We start from the raw sequence: 16,683 nt of genomic DNA on the forward strand, positions 1-16,683 counted from the left end.
ATTTCATACAACTTGGTCTCAGATCATTAGGCCTTGGGGAACACAAGCAATTACAAAATACACTGAAGTAGGAGTAATTAGAAAAGTTATTAGCCCAACCGAAAAGGAAGATCAAGATTCTCCTTCCAGAAAGGGTGGGCAGGAAGGCAGTGGTGGGCTCGGAGGTGCGGGCTGCGCCCTGGGCCTGGCAGGTGGGCCCCGCTGGTTTGCAATAGTGACAGAGCAAGTGGGCTGCAACGCCTTCTGCACAGCAGTCCTGGGGGGCTACTGAGGCTGGAAGGAGGGGATGGGACTCCGGTGGTGGTGGTGGGGAGTTTAGGCCTTTTGGAAAGTGGGGTGTCTGAGGGCACACAGGGCCACAGTCAGCTGGCCCACTTCCAGAACTACCCCATGCCAGTGAGATGGGTCTGGATGCCCAGGCCTTGCCCTTTGTCTTCAGAACAGTGTGATGACCCCGGAGTCTGGAGACGCATGGTTCAGCTCTGGCCTCTCGGAGGGCTTGGGTGAGCGAGGACTTGCAAGGTAGATTCAGGGAACGTTTGAGTGTTTCCCCATCTTTTGTGTCCCATAACAGGTGCATTCTGATTCAGAGAGTGCAAGGAGGCACTCCTGGGTGAGATGCAAATTACCGGCTGGATGCTCCCACTCTGAGGCTCAGCTAAAGGTCAGGAAATTGTTGATGATACAAATCAAGTATGAAAATGGAACCCAGCCTCAAGGGGTGTTGAGACCCCATTTCTAGGGTCTCCAAGAGGCCAGGTGGGAGAGAAAGCAATGATAATGCCAGAGGGTAGAGGGAACAGCTACCAGGGAGCACTAGGGAACTCTGGCTTTGCCCCCAGAGGAGGGGGAGACAGCTTTGGCTCTGATAAAATACCCCCCATCGGCTCCGCTCTCCCACCCGTTAGGCCCTCTGGTGTCCAGCTGTCTGGTCAAACACTGGCCTAGATGTTACTGGGGAAGTATTTCATAGATGGGATTGGCATCTACAGTTGGTTGACTTTGAGTAGAAGACATGACCCTCAGTGGTGTGGGTGGGCCTCATCCCATCAGGTGGGGGCCTTAAGAGCAAGTGTTGAGGGTTCCAGGAAGAAGAAGGAATTCTGCCTCAAGACCACACCCTCCTCTTTGTCCTGACTTTCCAGCCTAAGGAATTTGAACTCAAGACTTCAACATCACTCTTACCGGAATTTCCAGCCTCTGCCTTGCCCTGCCAAATTTGGACTCGCCAGCCACTACACAATTGAGTGAGCCAATTATTTACAATCATATACTATCTAGAGAAGCTTTGTTGATCTGGATTCTTCCTGGTCACAAGCACATGGAGGTGTTTGCACAGGAATTTCCAGGTGCCTAACTCTGTACTCATAGTCCCAGGTGGCAAGTGCAAGCAGAGGTCCTTTTGTGGACCAGCGGGGAGCTGGGCTTGACTGAGAGAAGTCAGTCTATCCACAGAAAGAGGTAAAGATTTCTGGCCTCCTGGAGCTGCGGCCGTGGTCATCCTGAGACTGGGTCAGCTGCTGGCCAGGAGGTCAAATTTCTGGGCTCTGACCTCGGTGAGCTCCTGTGGATCGGCTGCGGACACTGAGGGCCAGCCGTGGGGAGAGGCCCGCCTGGGGCTGACCTCTGCCCTGCTTTTTGTAGAGGTCCTTGCAGAGAAGCAGGGCCACAGCTGGGAGGGACAGAAACTCTGCTTGATGGCCCCAGTGTCTCATCTGTCCCTGGGCTTCTTTTCACACTTCATTGTAATCATCTTTGCCACTTGCCTTAACTTCTCTGAGGCCCCAGTTTTATCACCTTAAAATGGAGATTAAATCCAAGGATATGAGACATGCAGCACAGTGTCCAACAGTAAATATTCAAAGCTTGGTTCTCTTAATTCCCCACCCTGGTTGTGATGCTTTCAGACTTGGGGATGCTTGGACTGGGCTGGAGAGAAGGTGATCCTGGCCAGCCCCAGTGAGGTCGTGGGCATTCTGACTTTCCAGAAGTGTGGACAGAAAACACTAAGTGGACCCCAGAACCGTCTTAATCCCACTGCCTGAGAAGCCCAGTGCTGGACCTCACCACCAGCTCTGGCTGGCCCTGCCTGGGACCTTGGCACCCAGTGAAGCATGCCAACTCTGCAATGTCAGACCTCACGTCCAAATGCGTGAGAAGAGATGTTTGCTTTCTGGAAGGCCATGTTGTGGCTCTCCAGGCCTGCTTCCCACCTCCAGACAATGAAGTGACAGGCAATGGCCAGTCTGTCTGGGTGGCATGCAGCCTGGTGGCCAAATACGCTCTGGTTTTTATGATATAAAAAACAATGGAATATGTCCTACTGAGCGGTGGTCTCATCTGAGCCCTTCGATCAAGCAGTCCTTCCAATTCAGCCAGGTCATGGGCTGTCCCCCAGGCCAGGAACATTCTCGGCTATTTTACAACAAATGTACATCTACTTGGAGGGGAGGCATCTCCAATTCTGACTTAACCTTTGAAGCCGAGAGCCTGTGAGGGCCGCTTTTTTATTTGGGTTTCTAGTCTACAAATAGCACTTTTTGAATAAAGTCACCCCAGAAGCAACCTGAGCCTCATCTCTGCACACAGACCCCAAACCCGGCTGTGCACTTCTGGGAGAATCAGCTCCCAGGCCCGGACCTGGAACACAGAGCGTGCAGGCTCATGGGCTCACTGCACCACCATCCCAACCACTGGGGAGAAAGAACTTCCCTGGGGTCAGCTAACCGGCCAGTGCCATGATAAGCCCCCATAAACCCTTCTGAAGGTGGACGAGAGCAAAATGGAGCAGATGAGCCAGTGGAGGATAGGGCAGAACCAAGCCCAGCTGGTGGGACACAGTGGGTGGGGGCTTTGAGGTTCTAGCTGAGATTACAGCACTTGGATCCTAACTGCAGCTTAGAGATTTCCAGCCAGGAAGGGGACAGGGACAGGAACCAGCTGACACAAAGTACAGACGTGTTCCTATCCATCTTCCGTGACAGAAGAGACTGCCAAGAGCACGGAAATGTGCAGGTTCTGCCTGGACAGGTCCCCGGCCCGAGCCCTCCTGGGATGGACAGTGATTTCTAAGACAAAGAGATTGTCTTAGAGAAAAGATGCCTTTGGTTGCCCTACAGCGTCTGGTTGTATGAGGGTAGGGTTGAGGGAGACCCTGGATTTTCAGATAAATATTTTACAATAAATTCAATAAAATCCAATTGAAAACCCCATTGGGAAAGGTAGGGTCCAGTAGCTACCGCAGAGGGAAGGAATATGGCCTGTTAAATTACCGTTTCTGAAAGGATCACGGCCTCAGACTGCTGCAGGGAAATGTCAGTTGGTTTAAATTCCTTATCAAATATCTCTTGGTGTTTGCTGTTCCTTTTTTCCTTCTTCTTATCCTTCTTCTCCTTATCTGGGTCATCCTTGTCCAGCTTGTCCTGGGACCTGGAGTGCATTTTCTTTGGCAGGAGAGGTTCCAGAACAAACCTAGAGGCAACGTTTCTTTAAATCAATGACAGCTTAACAGGAGAGCAATTGCTTTTCAGATACAAGTAAATGCAGATCTATGTAAAGTCACTTGCAATTAATCTAAGGGGAGGCTGGGGACAGCCGGCTTTTCTAAGGAAAGGAATCATTGGAAAAGGGAGGCAATGTATGGACTGTGTCTGGATCCCAAGAAAAACAAACTGGAAAAAAAAACAGAACACTTACAGGACAGTGGAGAAATGTGACGTCTAATGGGATGCTTGATGGGATTAAGGAATTATTGTTGATTTATGGGGGAAGGATGACATTTCAGGTATATTTCCAAGGGAAGCTCTTGTCTTTTAGAGATGCATACTGAAATATTTACAAATAAAATAGGAAAAAGAAAAAGTAGGCAGATACTAATTCAAAGAAGTTTCCGGTACCCTGGTTCTGACCAAGTTTCTACGGCTAGCTTACGATTTCAGGTAAGTGCTGCTTCCATTTCAACACCCTCCGATAGCTTGTTGAGAAGAAGGCAGATTCTAGTTTGTGGGTACACGGAGACAACCCCAGTTTTCCAGCTGAAAACAGAGCCAGAGGTGAGGACCTGGGTTCTAGCTCTGCCTCCTACTGGTGAACCTCGATATGCTCTTAACCACTGTGAGCTTGATGTCCCCATTTATAAAATAAAATGAGAATACCACCACCGTTTTCCTACTGACAACAAAATGTTGGTGTAGACACACGTTCATGTTAACCTGCTGAGTCATGGACTTGCACTAGTTTCTAAAGGCATGCATCAAAAGCCTGCGCACACGTGTGTACACGCATCCATATATACACAACTGCAATTTTGCTATTTTAATATGAGACTGGCAGGTTCATCCTTTTCCTTGTCCTAGTAAATCACATCTGGAGGGAGAAGAAATGGCTCAAATTCTAAGGTTAGAATCTCATCCCCTGTAGCAGGAAGGAATTAGGAGTAAGGACTAAAATGGATAACAGTATGAAAATATCTCAAAGACCCCACAGCCTAATTCACATGGAAGGGATTCTTGTTATTAGAATCTTATGTTTTCAAAATCTAGGTCCTGAAAATGGTATTTTCAGTTAAGCAGTAGAATAGGAGAAACAGTCTATATTATGGTTTCTGATAAACGTGCCCTTTTAACTATGGTCTACACATCATTTCCACGTGGCCGAGAAAAGCAAAACCAGAAGCCCAGAGGGTTTTCAGACGCTTCCCTCCCTCTAGCTGCCCAGTGTTGGGACAGGCTGCCGGGCCACAGTGCTGCCCTCCGTGCGCCATCCCTCACGGGGGCCTGCCTCACCTGACTCACGCAACCACTTGGAGACAATGTTGGCCTCGTTAGGGGGCCACTGATTTCATGAGGAGACTTAGAAAGCTGGTCACGCTTTCGCCCTGGTTGTGGTTTCTTCCAGACTTTGTTAGTGGGACATCTGGAACAAAACCACCCTGTGATTGAAAAGGACATCACAGCAACCTCGCTTCCCAATATGGACAGGCAGCCTGGAAATCAACATTTCGATGGACCAAGAAGGGAAGGGTCATTCACAAAGCTGCATTTAAAATCCTTTAAAGATTCAGACTGCTGACAGCAAGGATCACATCTCCTACTTTTTTTTCCCCCAGTTTAGCATGGATGCACAGTAGGGTTGGTTGCTAAGGTGCATACACTGTTTAAACTGTAAAGGTGTTGAATCCAGGCATCAGTCATCAATAGCCGCTAACACCACTAGAGGAGAGAGGGCCAGACGATGTGCCTCTTGATGGAAGATGCTGCCAGCTATGAAGTGTTCCTGCCCCCAAATCAAACCTGACACTGATCAGGCCTGTAGATCCCACTTCCAATATGCAGAAAATATGGAGGTCAGAGCTACGGGTCAAAGAACACCATGGAATGCAATCAGCAAAATCCAGACCGTGGAAATACTACGTGATAGGCATTCTTTATTTTTTAATAAATAAATTACAAGTGAAAGGAAAAAAAGAAGTGGGATGGAATATATTGATTAAAAGAGACTTAAAGAGATGTATCAACCAATTACAAGGTGAGGATCTTATTTGGATCCTATTTCAAAAAAATCCTTTAAAAAATGACATTTATGACACAACTGGAAATGAACACTGCTATTTGAAGATAATATGGAACACTTAATTTTTTACGTGTACTAATAGTAGTGTGTTGTGTTTTTTAAAGAAGAGTTCTCACCTTTCAAAAACTCACACTGAAATATTTATGGATAAAATGATATGATGTTTGAGACTTGTTTTGGAATAATATGTGGGAGGAGTGGATGGGATATAGATTGAATTAACATTAACTAGGAGTTGAGAATTGTTGAAACTGGCTAATGGGGCATGAAGCCTCATTATACTGTCCTTTCTACTTTTGTATATGTTTGAAATTTTTCTACAATTAAAAAGTTTTAAAAAACTGTGAACTATTGTTAAAATATCCCAGTATTGGCTTTGATCTTTAAGACATTTGGGGAGACTTACTTTTCCAACTGGACATACATTAAACAACAAATGAACATCCATTAGGCATGAGATATTGTATCTGCGATATTATAAACAACAAACAAAATCATTTTGTTCTGGGTTTTGCAGAACTTGAGATAAAAATAGGTTAAAAAAAAAAAAAAGGGTGAGCAGGCATCTTTTCAGGTCAGGGAGAAGACGTGTGCTGTGAAATCCAGATGAGTATACAAGAACTGAGAGAGAGAGGTTGAATTAAAAATTTTTCACATTATAAGAAGCAACTGCCAACAGGATGAACTTTATTCTGCACATAACCTATGTCATTTGAGACCAAAGCTTCATTTTCTCCACATTAGTCACATACCTAAGGGTGGCAACCCCAAGAATGAACAAAAATCTGGACTCTATAATAAAGATGAGTTCCAGGTAAAGGTTAAACAAATGCCTCCTTGGAGGAAGGCAAACTGTGCTTCCTGGAGACTTGGGAAATAGCCCTTGCATCTTGTATTCACATTTGCAATACACCACTCTTCTATCCAAAGCATTTACATCAATTTCCACCCTAACCCCTACGTTCTGGAGATACAAAAACTTTTTTCATAACTAGCCTGGAGATTTTCTTGGGGAGAAGTTGAATTAAATTTCTTTAGCAATCTTGCCCTAAGTGATAAGCACACATGATTTAAATGCCTCTAACATGAGAATTTCCATATGGACTTGGCCTTATAAGTAGCAGACACTGATAAAAATTACTGGTAAGAAAAAAGGAGGGTATAGTTTCAACTTTCCATGGATTGTTAGCAACGAGGGGCACTGAGGTCGGTGCGTCCTTGAGACATTCAGAAGTCTATGTCTGCATGTTACAGGGGCCATTGCACGCTGGTTTGATAGGGTGATGGACTGTAAACCAAATGGGCATGGACAAATGCCCAAATGGGTGAATGCCACAGTCGAACGACAACGAAATATTAATACTGAGGTTTGCTTTGCAACATGGTGAATTAATGCAAGAGGCACAAGTGCTCAAAGAATGCTAACTACTCTATTAGATGCTTGTTCTCCTTGTTGCTGCAATGGGTTGAACTGTGATCCCTTCCAAAAAAAAGAGGTATGTTCTGGTTCTAAGCCCCAACCCTGTGAACATGGCTTATGTGGAAACAGGGTCACTGAAGATGTGATTAGTTAAGATGAGGCGAAAATGGATTAGGGTGGGCCGAGCTATAATCCAATGTCTGGTGTCCCTATAAGAAGTGGACACCTGGGCAGCAACTGGCAGACATGGGGCATGCGACCCTGTGATGTTGGAGGCAGGCTGGAGTGATGCTGCCACAAGCCAAGACTGCTGGTAAATGCCAGAAGCTGGGAAGAGGTAAGGAAGGATTCTTCCCTAAAGGTTTCGGGGGGAGTGTGGCCCTGTTTGACACCTTAATATTTGGATTTCCAGCCTCCAGAACACTGGATACAATAAATTTCTGTTCTAAGCCACCTGGTTTGTTGTAATTTGTTAGGGCAACCGTAGGCAGCTAAGACAGTTGCATTGTTCCATCAGGTGGTCAGGAGCAAACATGGGCCTTGGAGGAGGTCTTGCAGGGAGAAGGTGGCCCTACAGCCCTCACACAGCCTGCCTGCTGGGTACAGTCAGCTTGGCAGGGGTGGACCCCTGGTGGACGGTGGAGACCACGTCATGCTCTGACTGAGCCACACTCAGCCCTGGAATGACCCGGAGCAGGTGACTGTGAGATGGAAAGGACAATGCACAAAGCCAGCAAGGAAGAAATCTTGCTTCTTTATGAAAGGATTAGAGGATTGTGCACTCACAGGAGATTTGAAAATCTGATGGATCAAGTCCTTGAAGTGAGCCCCTTTCATCTGAAAACTCACGAGACCCTGAAGGTGATATTGGGCAGGTACTGAGGTCACCAAGTCTTGGAAGGTCCCAGTTTCAGGGTTAATTTTGAGAGAAAAACCATCCTCTAGCAGTGATAACACAAGCACAGGGCCCTGGGTGGCTGCTCGGGGGACCATCCGAGCCCTCCCTGTCCTCCATGGGCTCCCTGCTGCTGAAGTCAACTCACCCATCAGAGCCCGGCCTGGAAGGGGTGCTGTCAGATGACAAGGAAGAGACGGAGGCTGCGGACAGGGGCCTCGATGACGAAGGCATCGTGAGGGACCTGACCATGGACCGGGGACGGCTGCCTCTTCTGTCGTCCAGACTCGAGGGCTGGAGAGGAGGAGGAGGAGAGAGAGAGAGAGCGAGAGAGAGAAACACAGGGGTTCGTTTGATGCTTCTGCCAGATGACTTCTGGCCCAGTGTGGTTTGATAAAGATCACAATTGTTCACACTTTCATAAATGCTTTCTATTTTATTTTACAAATTTATTTAATAAATGCTCTTTGCTCAGACTTGAAGACAAAAATGATTATTTCAGGGCCTTTTGAAACCTGGCATCAGATTGTGAAACATGCCAGAAACAATCTTAATCGTTTAATTTTAACTTGAGTTTTCTTTACTGAGACCACAATGCATCAGCCTGTTCCAAAATCACAGCAAAATGTGTTGCTCAGAAATTTTAATTTACAGAGTAACATCTAGATTGTGAGGAGAGAATGTACAAGATCTTTAAATGGATTTTGTACATCTCTGTGTGTGGACAAACCGTGCGGATCGCTGAAATACATGGATCTGTAAAGATTGGGCTTCTCTGGGCTAAAAGAGGATGCTCCTGCTGTTTAATTAAAGGTGGATTTCCATCCCCCGTGAGCCACTGGTACGATGGATTAAATGAAGCCACAGCCGGTCCTGCTAACACTCCCCCTCCTTGCCGGGTTGGGGCCAGTGATGCATTCTGGAGAAAACAGGGCTCCGGATTGGAATTTTCCATCCTCTCTCTGACATTATTGTACATTACCAAAACAAGTGTTATTGAAATATAGCATGTGTCAACAACTAATTAGCTAGAAAAGGCCCAAGTCCCCTGAAGCCGAGCCAGAAGCAGGCCCCTCCGGGAGCACAGCTGCCACAGAAGCTCCTGCCTTTGGCCTGAGAGTGTGGAGAGCGAAGGGCTCCAGGGCCTGGGGCGTCGGGGTTGGCCAGGGAAGGCAGAGCAGGAAGCCTGTGTGTGCTGGGGGAGGTGCTGGAGGGTCACCAGGAGGCAGTTTCAGAGAGGGGTTTGGCGCTCAGGAGGGAGGCCTGAGCTCAGCCCATTAGACCAAGAACCCCCCAGGGGAAGGAGGGTGGTTAAAGCGACAGATGGCTGAGAGTGGAGAGAGGGTGGGTCCGGGCACAGATCCCCAAGTTCCTAACCAGACATGGTACAGGAATTGATGAGAAACCTAGAAAGCTTCTTCACGAGGCTGAAGGCGAGTACAAACGCCTCCTGTGGGCTCATGGGCCAGGGAAGGTTTCCAGGCCAGTCCTCACTGCAGCTGGTGCTCGTGGGTCTCCAGGGTCTGCACTCACTCCCTAAGGATCCGGAGAGGGTGGGCTGCTGAGTTCCAGCCAGGGAACTGGAAGGATGGGGCCAAAGACAGCGGGTCCGGAGGGCCAGGCATGGGGGGTGGGGGGGCTGATGGAATCCCCTGGGTGTTAGGAAGTCTGAGGGTGTGCAAATCTTCTCTTTCAATAGCTTGGGCTGGCTCAAAAAAATGGACAAAATGGTTTATGTCCTTTCAATGGGGTTTTTATTTTTAAATCCATCTTTTTAAAATGGAGTGATACCATATTGCTTTTTCGAAGTATTCAGAGATGCTTGCAAGTTTCCAAAGTGGATAACACAGGAAAGGCTCATCCCAGAGAGGGTTGATTTTTATTGCCACATTCCTCAGAGAATGAAGGGGCATCTGCTGCCCCTTCTCCCTGCTCAAAGGAGTCTTGCTGCAGAACCTGTCTGGAGGGTCCCAGGATGGAGGGGGACTCAGGAAGTTGGCTGGAGGAACAGAGTATCCAAGCGTGGGAAATTCACCCCTAATTCTGTTACTGGCTCAGCCTTGCAAGAAACCCGACAACCCTAGCAGCGATGCCTAAGATGCCCTTACAGAGAAGGACGAAAGGTGCAACAGAGCTGATCTAGTCTCAGGGTGAGGTGGCAGCCATCAGTTGCCAGCCCAGGGCAGCTGGCTGACACAGGAGAAACCCAGCGTTGGGTAGGGGAGACACCTCTGTCCCCGACATGGCACCCCAGCCTTCCTACCCTTGATTTCTTTCTCCCCCGGTGTACAAGAGCAAGGACACCCACAAAGAACAAATCACAGTGGAGAAAGGGGTGTGTGAGATGTTTGGTGAGATGGATAGGCTTCTGTAATTTTGAAATATACATCAAATGATTGATGGAAGAGGAAGCTTTCATTTAGTAAGAAAACTATGAGATTTCACAAGTGTTTATTTCTTAGAAAGGATTAAAAGCGGTGTCAAACTTTGAAAGCCATGCACGATGAGGTACTTGCATCTCTCCTGGGCACTCAGCTTTGATTGTAATGAGCCACAAGCTTCAAAGCTGTCGAGCACCACTCAAGGATTCTGACTTGCATGAAGCATCCTGCACCGCGGCCCAGCAGGAGGGCACTGTGATTTCCAAGCCTGTTCACCTGCAGCAGCTCCCACTGGGCTGTCAGTCCTGGATCTCTGCCTGCTTGTCCAGACAAGGGCCTAGGAGTTGTGTGTCTGTTGGCTTTGATAGGTTCCCACCCCACTGGAGCCCCATCTGATGAGCACCAGGCCCTGAGCTTGGAGACTTGGGGGGCTGGCTGTGTCCTGAGGATGTGGGGCAATGTGGGAGAGCATAGGGTCTACTCATAAGTCAAGTTCATCATTCTCAGGGAGAGTTCCAGTCACTATGTGTCTCTGACCACAGGCGGAAGAGTTGGAAAAGTTCTGCAGTGTCAATTACACAGAGTCATGGCTAAAAGCACAGATTCTGCAGGTAGTTGAGCAGACTTCAGACTCTGGGTCTGCCACTGGCCAGTGCATGACCTTGGACTGGTCAACCTTCCCATGTCCCAGTTTTCTCATCTGTAAAATGGGGACAATCACGGTGCCTTCCTCACAGAGGAAGCATTAAGTTGCAAGCACTAAGTAAGGTAATATTAATAAAACACTTAGAAAGGTCCCCAGCACACAGTAAGAACTAAATTGATGTTTGCTAAATGTGAACCTTAGAGAATGGCTGATAATCAGAGGTGGCTGAAAAGAAACCAAGATGGCATCTCATTGAACACCAGGTTCTCTGGGGGTGTAGGGAAATGCCATATGTTATGGGAAGTGGAGTAACTTTCCAAGCATGGGCTTCTAGCAGATCATAAGAGGCCTCTTGTTACATAGCCCTGAGTCCAAAGGCACCTCAGAGCTTGCAAGATGTTTTTTCTACGTCTAACCTGCCTCACCTCATCTCTGAACAGCAGGAGAAAGGGTCCTGAAGTCCACAGAGTCCATAGGGAGTCAGGGCTGTGGTCCACCAAGGCTTCCAGAGATCCCCCCAGGAAGGATGGAGGCACCATCTGGAAATTTGTGTCATGGCAGTGCTCTAACTGTAGTGTCTGGCCTTGCCCAAGGAGCTCCTAAGACATGACTCACGGGGATGGGCTCTGGCCTGCTGTAAGGCTTAGACTCTAAGTTTTTTTTTTGTATCATGAAAATTACAGTTTGCTCTTTTGTCATGCTCAGAAACCTTCAATGAACTCCTTGGCAAAAGCCCAGTTCTGCCCTTCATTACAAAGCAGCAGCCTCCTCCCCAGACTGGCTCTCCAGACTCTCAGAGATCCAAACTCCTCGCCGATGATCTTCCCCCTGACTTAGCATGTCTTTGTCCAACTGGCCTCTGGCTGCCATCTAAATTCATGCCTCCAAGACTTTGCTTGAGTCAGTCCTCTCTCCAGGTAGGTCGTCTCCTAGCTCTTCCATCTGGACTCTTCCTTCTTGTCCAAGAACAGTTGCCACTTCCTCCAACAGGTAAGTATTTGCAAACAATTCCGAACCACAGCATACCATCACTCCCCCATGTCCAGGCTACGGCCTTGGACTTCCACCTTGGACTGGGCACAGGCCCTGCCTCTTGTGCGATGTTATGAGTGCCGTTGCCCCATAAGTTATTTAACCCTTAATGTGTGTGCTGTGTGACTGCAGGGTGGCATCTGCAAACCAGTCCAGCAGTTGTACCGGAATCTCTAAATTTCTCCATTCCTCTGCAGCACTAAGGGGTGGAATGTATCCACAGCAGGTTAGTAGGGCATTTGGTGATTGAGCAAATTTACAAACACTTATTCACTCTGAAATTTCCAGTTCATGAAAGGAGGTTGCTGGTTTGTTGGCAGATGGGCTGGCAAAGATCCCTTAAATCCCCCACTTCCTAAGCAGGCATCATGTTCACATTTTAGTTACTCTGCTCTGTGAGCCCATCACAGTTGGACAGTGCCATCCACAGAGCCTCCCTCTTCTGCAATGTCACCCACTTACCATGGTTCGGGCGCCATATTGCTTTTCCACTTTCTCCTTCAGCTGTTTGAAACAGGCTTCCATTCTCTCATGAAATGGCCTCAGTGCTTCTGTGACTTTGTCTCCATGAATCCTGATCCCTTCAGCCAAAAATGGAATCTGGAAAACATAGAGGCTGACATTCCTTATTTCTTGGTTAATGATCTAAGGAGAGGAAAGCACACCAGGGGGGACGTGGCACTGTGCAAAATGCATCTGCTTTTGTTTCCAAATCAAACTGGCTGATTAAATTCGTCAGCAGGCACGTTACCCCCAAAAGACCGAAATGTTTAAATTAAAATCATTTGCGTTTTAAATTGGATATGTCTAGTTCAGTGTACAGCACACGATGGCCACTCAGTTACTTTGCCTGGCTCGCCTTTGAGGATCAATCCCAGTATAGACTTATCCGTGCTTTTCACTTGAGTTTGGGGAGAACTGCATTTTGAATTTGTTTAGATGTAGCTTTGTTCTATTAGCAAAAGGTCATGTCAGAGTATAAGGTTTGTTTTTATTTTTTTTTTTAAACTAAGAATATTGCCTGTATAGGCAATTGAAAACTCTATTCCAAAACGTAAAAATCTAATTATATGTGATCTATAGTCTTGAAGGATATTCTTATTTGGAAAGGAAAATCAAACTTCTTCCTTAAAACTAAAAATAATCACTTCTCTGTCGACACTGCTGTCACAAAATATCCATGCCAACACTTTACTTCTGAGTGGGGAGATGTAGCTGACCTTTAAAAACGTCATAAGAGAGACATTTTCATTCTCCCAGCTCCAGAGGCCTAGCAGAATCACTGCTTTTTGTGGGGGGGACGTTTAGGTGGGAGGGACTCCCTCTTTCTTTCCCTCCCTTCTGCTTGTCTTGGACTGGGAGTTCGACATCTTCAATGCAATCAAGCTAAGAGTCTCCTCTTAATAATTTATAATTAAATCAAAATACTGATTAAAAACAGATTTTCCTAAAATGACAGAACACCAATCTAAATGAGCAGATTTATTAGCAAGAAGGATAATAAGTACACAATTGAATTTCATGGGAACAAATTCAAGAAGCCTTATCAAGATGAATCGACACATAAAATGTATTTGGTTGCCATTTATAGCCCGCAGCTGTTGCCTCTCATGGTTCTTCAGGAACGGACAGAACCAGCACGCGCCCCCCATCTTTCTCCCCTGCTTGAGAGCAGGCTGCCACCGAAGTTTGCTTTGCTGACAGTTGGGCCTGCCCCCAAGGTACATGCCAGTCATCCCTTTGCCAAAAGGACGGTGTGCAGGTGAGATTTCAAAATAGAAGGGATGTTTTAATATTCCGTATGAATTACTCAGGCAGATGGCAGCTTCCCCGGGGCCAGTGCAGTTTATTTAGGGCCAACCATAAAGAAGGCTCATTGTAAACCTCTTGCTTTCTGTGTTCTGCCTTGTGGGAAGACAAAAGAGGGCCGGGAAAAACTTGTGGGGGAAATGGTAAATGTGCTGTGTCTATCTGGGTCAGAAGGCAAGTAGGCTGAGGACACTGCCTCTGCGTTCAAGTAGGGCCATCCAGACACTGAGACCGTTTGATTTAGGTCAACGTGTACTGCATGAATTGTAATTACAAGGTGAACTTTACGGGGATGTGACAATTTGTCCCCCTCATCTGGTCCCTGACATTGGCCAGATATAACCTTCTTAGGGCCAGGGTCTGGTCCCCTGTACGCGATCTATTTGGGGCTGAGCTGCAGTTGTGACGCTAAATGAAAGAAAAAGAAAAGGATGCCTTGTGTAAACACATTTCGATTTGTGAGGTCCTTGATATACACATAGAAACGACAAACGTGGGGGCGGAAATGGCCTTTGGAGACCATTTAGCTCAGTGGTTCAAACCTGGCTGAGCACCAGAATCTCTTGGGCAGATGTAAAAACAGATTCCTGAGCCCCATCCGCAGAGACCTGACTTGTTCTAGCGTAGATCCCAGGAACCTGCATTTCTAAAGAGCTTCCCAGACCGGGGAATGTGGAGGGGACTTTTTCAAAGTCACGGCACTAGTTGTTCCAAGTGATCAAGCAGCCTGCTCAGCAACGCCAGCCCTCTAACGACTGTGCCGTATTTGGAGTTTGCCTGCCTGTTCCTTATGCAGATTATGCTGGCGGCACGAACATTTGGTGGCACTATGCAGTGCTCCGGGAGCACACCCCTGGCAACGAGGGCTGCGCCTGCCATCAGCTGGGGATGATGAGTGAGTTTGGTTTTTTCATCTTTGCATGTTTCAGAAGAGAAATATGTGCACACCATAGAGGTTTAAGGTGAGTCTGTGTGGAGTCATCTTTGGACACTCGGCAGGGATGCTTAATAAGGACAGCTGTGCTTGGTGAAAGGCGGAACTGTGCCTTTTAGGAAGTGGCAGGCATTGTGAAGGGGGTGGGGACAGCAAACACCTGCACTGGTGCCCCACCACCGGCGATCACTCATGACCTGTGCCACATGCCAACGGGTGACTGAGAAGAGCTCCACACAGCCCCGCAGGCCCGGCCCCAGCCGCCCACTTGGTGAAGAGGCAGATCAGTCCATCTTAGTTTGCCAGGGCTGCTACAACAAATAGCACAGACTGGCTCAAATACCAGGACTTTATTGTCTGAAAGTTTTGGAGGCTAGATGTCCCAAATCAAGGTGCTGGTAGGGCTATGCTTTCTCTGAAGTCTGCTATTGTGGCGGTGGTTTGCAGCCTTCTGTAACTCAGTCTCCACCTCCGTCCCATGGCCATCTTTCTCCTTCTGTCTCCTACTTCTTCCATGTCCAAATTTTCTCTGCTTATAAGGATTCCAATCATGTTGGATTAGGCCCACCCTGATGCAGTTTGGCCTCATCTTAACTAATGACATCTTAAAAGATCCTATTTGCAAATTGGTTCTCGCCCACAGGACCAGGGGTTGGGACTTGAACATGTCTTTGTGGGGGACATGACTCAGTCCACAACAGGCAAAGTGCTCCATCCCAGGGACAGCAAGCCCGGCTGAGCTGCTGCTCCCCGGACTTATTAATCAGCCTCCACAAACGATTTTAGGCATCGTAGATGCGCTTATTGTACATTAGGGATGGGAACTCTGCAAACGAGTTCTCGGGGCTCCCAGTGCGGGGGAAGCTCACCCTGCCTTGGTAGAGTTTCAGGAAAATCAAACCAAATGAACCAACACACACAAAAAGGAACACAGCACTCCAATAACCTCAACTTCTTATACTTAATGAACCTGACTCAATTATTTACACTAAGATATGAATTTTCAAAACATTTGCAAATGAAAGCAAAACCATAGGTAATGGTTTGAAAATGTGTTTGCCATCACTCTTTGATTTAATGAAGTTACTAGAAAACAGATTCTCTCCTTTCAACTTTGCTGTGAGCTGTTTTAAAATTCATCCCTTAATATAGTTATTAGGGGCCAGGACATAGTGCTGACATCAAGCTGCTCTCTGGGGAACAAATTATTTTCCTCTGTAGGACTTGAAACTCTTAAAATCCAATTTGCTGTAAAAGCTTACAGGAAAAAAAAAAAAAAAAATCAATAGAAGTTTTGCAGACCAAACTAGCTATTGCGTAGCAATGGTTTTACAGCCGTCAGAGGAGCTGTGAACGTTGGACTCTTTGGTTTCTACAACACCTAAGATGGAATTACTCAATTTTTAAAGTCTCCCCCACCCCCAGCTCCCATTTTAGGAATAGAGGACTGCCTTCCAGAAGGTTACATTCTTGCAAAGAAACCATCATTTACCAACAAGCTCCCTTCAAGTCTACTCCAAGAGTTTCTTATCACAAAACAATTCCAAGGCTAACAATTCAAATGCATATGGATTTTTGGTAAATTCTAATTTCCCCTCTTTAATATAACCTCTAGCTAAGCCAACTTGGCAGATGAAACCACTGCCCTCCCCCCATGCGGGATCTGACACCCAGGGGTGTAAATACCCCTGGCAATGTGGAATATGACTCCCAGGGAGGAATCTGGACCCGGCATCATGGGATGGAGAACATCTTCTTGACCAAAATGGGGATGTGAAATGAAATGAAATAAGTTTTAGTGGCTGAGAGATTCCAAAAAGAGCCGAGAGGTCACTCTGGTGGGCACTCTTACGTGCAATATAGACAACGCTTTTTAGATTCTAATGAATTGGAATAGCTAGCAGTAAATACCTGAAACTATCAAACTACAACCCAGAACCCTTGAATCATGAAGACAACTGTATAATAATGTAGCTTATGAGGGGTGACAATGTG

General features: G+C 46.9%; 1 protein-coding gene across 2 annotated transcripts in view; it reads right to left on the minus strand.

Moving 5' to 3' along the window:
• The window catches only part of DOCK1 (dedicator of cytokinesis 1), a 546,722-nt gene that overhangs the window by 13,229 nt on the left and 516,810 nt on the right, over positions 1 to 16,683 (minus strand). For both annotated transcript variants that reach the window (XM_037804943.1, XM_037804942.1), the window contains exons 47-49: positions 12,408 to 12,545; positions 8,035 to 8,180; positions 3,273 to 3,471 (exon numbers count right to left, since the gene is read on the minus strand). In XM_037804943.1, coding sequence (XP_037660871.1) covers positions 3,273 to 3,471; positions 8,035 to 8,180; positions 12,408 to 12,545 — 483 coding nt within the window. The remainder of the gene's footprint in view (positions 1 to 3,272; positions 3,472 to 8,034; positions 8,181 to 12,407; positions 12,546 to 16,683) is intronic.

This window comes from Choloepus didactylus, chromosome 15 (genome assembly GCF_015220235.1).
Source record: "Choloepus didactylus isolate mChoDid1 chromosome 15, mChoDid1.pri, whole genome shotgun sequence".
Taxonomy (NCBI): Eukaryota; Metazoa; Chordata; class Mammalia; order Pilosa; family Megalonychidae; genus Choloepus; species Choloepus didactylus.